The following is a 6,045-nucleotide window of genomic DNA, read 5'->3' on the forward strand; positions in this document are numbered from 1 at the left end:
TAATTTTTATTTTATTTTAATTTTCTTTTTAATTTTCTTTTTAAATTTTCTTTTTCATTTTCTTTTCCATTTTCTTTCTCATTTAACCTCTACTTACCTTTAATAAAATGACAGACTCGGGGATGACTCCCAGGCTGCCCAGCGTCGCCGTGTCATCGCTCAGTAACTTCCCGTCGATCGATAAATTCTGGTCGAAGGGAGCAACTGAAAATGCATGCATGATCTGTGCCAACACAATGAGACACGGGTTTGGTGTGGAGGGGAGAAAAAAAACCCCCAAAACCCCCCAAAAAAACAAATTATTGCACCACCCAGCCACACAAACCCCCCCGTTCCCACCAGCCACGCGCGTCTTTCGCTGCCGCGGGGGGTTTTTCTCTCCTTCCCTCCATCCCCTCCCAGCCACGTGCTCCTAATTTTGTGTTTTCTTCCTCATTCCTTGAAGAAAAAATAAAACCAACACCCTCTCACCTGTATTTTCAGCTCTTTCAGAGTCTGGTTTGCAGAAACAAGCAATGCTTTCTCCCCTCTGACTTTCCGGTGGCGGGTGCTTCGCCTGATGCCTTGTTTTTGGTAAGCGACGTAGCTCTGGTGTGAGATCTTCTGGCGCTTCGTGCCACCGTTGGTCTAGAAATAAGATGTAAAAATTAATTAAAAAAATAAATAAATTTTTTTTAAAAATCAGGATTTAAACTTTGGGATTTATGGAAAATTTATAGAACAAAATTTATAGAAAAATTAAATAAATTAAATGTAATATAAAAAAATTTATAGAAAATCCAAGCTCCCCAGTAACCTGCAGTGTGTTTTGGGTGAGTCGGTCATGCGAGGGAAGGCACAAAGCATCAAAAAACCCCTCTTTGAAAGTGATTTGGCCACATGCAAGTGTCAAGAAGAGCCAAAGGACTCGCTTTGAAATCTCGGTTCCTGCTCCTAACGCTCTCGCTGGGCTCGTTACCAGCCAAGCGTAGGAATCACCATCAATATGTGATCTCTCCAAAAACCAAAGCCATGGCACGGTGGGACCTGTAACGTGAGGATTTAAGATGCTGTTGGGTTTGCCTGCTAGCGGTGAAGAGAGGAGGAGGAAGAGGAAGAGGAGAAGGAGAAGGAGGAGGAGGAAGAGGAGGAAGAGGAGGAGGAGGAGGAGGAGGAGGGTTAACCCATCGTGCTGACTCAACGATGCAAAAACTGAGGAACCTTGGGTGGGATTTTTGATCTCTACCTGGTTAAAATCTGGGTCTTGTTCCCCCTCTGGTTTGTTTTCCTCCCTTTCCTCTTCAGCTTCTGAGCTGCTCACGTTCAGCTCCGGAGCAGCGTCCTTCATTACCTGAAGTTATAAAAATTATTCTCCGTAACTAACCCGCCGGCATCCACCCAACCTGTCACACGTCACCAACACCTTAGAGACCTTCGAGATGCCACCTCGATCCAACAAACCGAGGTAGAGGATGGGAATCACCCAGGGATCTGCTCCTGCAAAGTCTTCTCCACCCCTCCCCAGCTGCAGTGAAGCCCTTGGGGGGTGACTGGGCTCAGGAGAAGAAGTTTCTCCATCGAACTGCAGGTGTTTCCTGCAAGCTCAGGACCTTCCCTCATCTCCAGGCAAAGGAAATGTCTCCAGGGGTCTGGACTGATTTTCTTCCCCATTAATTGGCTGCTTCTCGGGTTCATTTAAGTGTATTACGAAAGTCTTAACCCAGAGAAAGGAATATTATCTGTAAATTAAAGACACTTAGCCATGCCTGCAGCGGATTGCCAGAGGCACTCAGCACCCTTATTTATGGGGCTGGAAGTTGTAAGTAAATGAAATCTAAATAATTTAAGCAAATAGAGAAATAAAAAGCAGGTTCAGTTCTGTAGAAGTCACTCCAGGAAGCTTGGATCTGCCCAGACATGAATTATTCACATCTACACTTCGGCTGGAGCTGGGGTTTGCAGGAGCCCAGGAGACTGGTGTGTTCTCCATCCTGGATGCCCGAGAGCTCGTTTCTCCATCAATGTATTTGCAATTAACGATGCAATTCCAGCTCCTAAACATCCAGCACCAACCACAACCTCCCCAGAGCCCTTCAGATTCCAGCAGTGCCACCCTACGCTGATTTTCTATGCTCGTGGTTTCCCCTCTTGCAGTGTTAGAGGTACCCAGGGGTGTCAGAAGGAGGAAAAGCAGGGATGAGGGGATGGGAAACACTCCCCAAATCTCCCCCATCAAAACCAGGAGGGAAGGAAGCAGCAGGTTCGAGTGCTGCCAGCCGAGCTGCGGTGTGTTATCGCTGCTTCGCATCTCGCCGAGGCTGCCCTGCTCTGAGGGATCTCCAGGCAAGTTCTCACCTCCCCCCCCTCTCTCTCCAACTCCAGCTGCTCAGCAAAGAATAGCTCCCTGTTTTGGGTTGGGTTTTTTTTTGCCAGGCCCACGTGCAAGCACAGTCCTGTCCAGCATCAATTAAAAACAAAAAAACAACCAACAATAATAAAAAAAACCAACCCCAACCCCAACCAACCCTCCTCTGCATCAGAGCCAAGATAGAGCCTGGGGATTCAGGCTGGAGACAGGCTGAGGAGCCAGAGCTGATGGCTGGAGGTCGTGCTGCGTGCTCGACATCACAACCCAGGCAGAAACCCATCCAGCCTCCGGCATCCTGCAGCTCTCTGAGCTCCAGCTCCTCCCTTAGATTGGTGGGGAGGTTAAAAAAATAATAATTAAAAAAAATAAATCAATGAGAGGTATAAAAACCAAACCCCACACTGCAAAGGTGGGGGAACATCTTGCCCACGAGCTTTTGTTTCCTCCTTACAGGATAAAACAAGCCCTGAGGAGGAAAAGTGAAGCAGCTTTTGGGTTCCTGTACAGCCAGTTCTAGACCTGACACACCAGTAAAGCTGAGACATAATTCACAGCTTTGTAGGGCATCTTGAAAATCATCTCTTAAGTTCACTGCTGTTTCATCAGCATGGAGGTTGAAGAACTTATTCCCCATCCAGGAATAAATGTCACTTCAGCCATCAAGAAAGGGAATGACAAATACTGGAGGGGGAGGAGAACAGGTAGAGCTTTGATAACACGATTATGAAGACAGAAAATGGTTACGTTGCCTAAAATAACCAAAGCTGGGAACATCTGTGAAGATACTTGATAACATGAAGGATTTGGTTTGGCAAAAGGAAGCCTCGAGGAGACCAAAATTTCAGAGCAGAATATTTCAGAGCAGCAAGAGCCAGAGTTTTGCTGGGTTTGCCAAAGCGATAGTTTTACGAGCCGCAGAGCTGGGTGCTTTTTGCTTGCAGAGAGCAGCCCTGTCCACCACCACCACCATCACCACCACCACCACCACCACCACAGACCACCCAGCATCCCCACCAGCAAGTCCTGGCCCTGCTGGGATGTATCAAGCTGGGAGAGTTGTCTCGCCACTGTGTTTGGAACATTGATTTGAGTACTCAGTGCAGTTTCTGTTGGATGAAACGGAGCCAGGATGAGGAAGGATGGAGGGAGAGAGCTCGTACCTTTTTATTATCCACCACTTTATGGATGTAGATGGTTGCTTGGGTGTACTCACGCAAATCCCGTTGCTGTTGGCACAACAGCCCTTCTCTGCACTCTGGACAGAGTTCTGGGAGAGGCACAAAGGAAAAATTAATTTAATTACTTCAGCTCTCTGGAGACACCTGCCCAACACCTCTCACCACTAACCCAGAGCAGCTCCAATAACCAGGGGCATCTGCCAAGCTCCTGATCACTGCAGATTTCACCCTTTATCCCCCCCAAAAAATCCAACCAAGGGCCATTTCCCAAGGAATTGGCACCAATTAGCAAAAGAAAAGAGCACAGACAGTGTCAAAAGGTTGACTCACGGGGCTCAGAGATGTAAAGTGCACTCTCAGGGTCGGCCCCTGCTTGTGTCCGGGTGATTTTGATGATGTGATCCACCACGAAGAGTTTTTGAATCCTCTCCCACTCACTGGGCCATATTAGAGCTATACTGTGCAAAGGAACAAGAATCTGCTTTATGACATGGAAAAGCCAAACCCTGAGCTCTCAAACAACCTCCCCTTTCCTTTTTTTTTTAGTCTGATAATGAAAGCAAAGCTGCAGAATCAATCCCTAACTCCAGCTACACGGGGGGCCCCGCACGCCCGAGATCACAGGGAGAAACAAGTAGCGTGTTATTAGTGACGCTGTTCTGCTCCAGTCACGCTGGAGGGAGGATGGAGAAGGAGAAGGAGGAGGAGGAGGAGAAGGAGGAGTAGAAGATCTGCTACTTTTAGTTCTGCATCATTGCAGAAGCAAAGCCACGGAGCATAAACTCCAGCCCAGCATCCAGCGCTGCGGGGGGAAAAAAAGTCTCAGAGAAATTAAATTGTAAGGAAGTCGGATGTTTCTACGTTCAGGTCAAATTCAGGGTAGTTTATTGTGAGGAACTAGTCAAGCTGAAGTAAGCTCTCTTTTTTTTTTTCCCCTGACCCAGCAGCATCCTTCAACAATTTAGGTCTTGCCTTGGATGGAGGTTGAGGTGGTTCTGAGAAAGCATTATGTGTTAATTTTATTCAAGGCAAAAAACATTTGCTCTTCGTGTTGCTGTAGCTCAGCAAGACTCCAGGAACACTCCCCCGAGGCTCCCGAGAGAGACAAAAGCACCTGGCAAAGGGTGGAACATGTGAAGAGAAGAAACTCACAGTTTGGAGTCTTCTTTGGTCATGGAAGAGTAGGTGAACATGAGACCCCCGTGGGGACAGAGAAGAGCGCTGTTCCCTACGGAGGACACGGGGCTGCATCGCGTCGGCCTCCTGGGTGAGGAAAAGAAAAGAGTTTGTAAAGCTTGGTCAGGTTATTTCAGGAAAACAAAACAAAACCAAACCAAACAAAACCAAACCCCACAAAGTCTGCAGGCAGCCAAGAAGAAATCACAGGTGGATATTTACAGAAGGCATTCCAACAGGGAATATTAAACCACTACCCAGGAGGAAATCAGATCTGCGTTCCTGTGTGTTGCAAAATGACTCTCCTAGCAGAGATTTCCATCTCCTACCACCACCACCACCCAGCCCGTGGAAACAGGATTGAGCAGTGACCTTTGCTTAGGATACAGCTCCAGACAGATGAGAAAAAAAACCCTCACCAAACTAATCAGGTTACTATCTAATCCGACCATCTGGTTAAGACACAATAAACAAGGAAATTCAGTTTCTTACAACTGAGAGAAAAATCAGCTTCCTTGTTTCCACAAAGGTAAAAAACCACACGGTAGCTACACGCCTCACCCCGATTCAAAAGCTAAATCATTATCTACAGCCCCCTAAAAAACCAAAAAACAACCAAAAAAAAAAAGGAATAAAAAGCACCAAAACCCTCAAGTGAATTACCTGACAAATTTCCTCCATTCTTCTACAAAAAACTGTGAAACAATATACAGCTCATCTGTCTCCTGGAGGGGAAAAGAGGAAAAAAAAAGGAGCTTTTTTTAATTGATCCAACAACAGACAAGTGCTGACTGTTGGGCTTTTGCTGCACTGCTCATTCTCTTCGAGACCTCAACGTTCTTACCATGACAACTCCATCCAAGCGTGCTGGGAAAGCCAAGTAAAATAGTTTGGGATCAAGTATTAAGCACTTACATTACTAATCTCATCTTTATTACAAAGTTAATTTAGTTTTAGATCCAATTACTTTGAATTCAAAGCAGGAAATGGGCATTTCCCTTGGAGCAGCCAAGACTCCCCAGCACCGTGTTTTCTCTTGCTGGGTACTCGGGGTGAGCTCATCCCAACCTGCTTCATTTCTTTTCACCCATTAAAATCCAAAAGTTCTTCCTTTTGGCAACAGCACGGATTCAAAATCACGGTGGTGATTTCAGGATTAAATGTTGTTTTCCTGCCCTAAATGATTTGCCATAAGATGGACAAGAAACCAGTGAGATCCTAAGAGCTGGGTGACAAAATCATTTCCGTGCTCACTTATCCTCACCACCTTCCCTAGAAAGAAAATTCAGCACACCTGAGGAATATTTATATATATATTTTTATATATATATATATGTGTGTGTG

At 46.1% G+C, this 6,045-nt stretch overlaps 1 protein-coding gene across 1 annotated transcript; it reads right to left on the bottom strand.

The window, feature by feature from the left end:
- Window positions 1-97: 97 nt before the first annotated feature.
- Window positions 98-5,426, bottom strand: LOC104525518 (ubiquitin carboxyl-terminal hydrolase 48-like; the record flags this gene model as incomplete). The annotated part of the gene is made up of 7 exons (XM_010168691.1): window positions 98-223; window positions 472-627; window positions 1,226-1,330; window positions 3,508-3,614; window positions 3,856-3,983; window positions 4,678-4,788; window positions 5,365-5,426. Coding segments are annotated over 7 exons (795 nt in total), but the record flags the coding sequence as incomplete, so codon positions are not given.
- Between the last annotated feature and the right edge of the window lie 619 nt (window positions 5,427-6,045).

The sequence above is a fragment of the Antrostomus carolinensis genome, unplaced genomic scaffold (assembly GCF_000700745.2).
Source record: "Antrostomus carolinensis isolate BGI_N321 unplaced genomic scaffold, ASM70074v2 scaffold39245, whole genome shotgun sequence".
Lineage (NCBI taxonomy): Eukaryota > Metazoa > Chordata > Aves > Caprimulgiformes > Caprimulgidae > Antrostomus > Antrostomus carolinensis.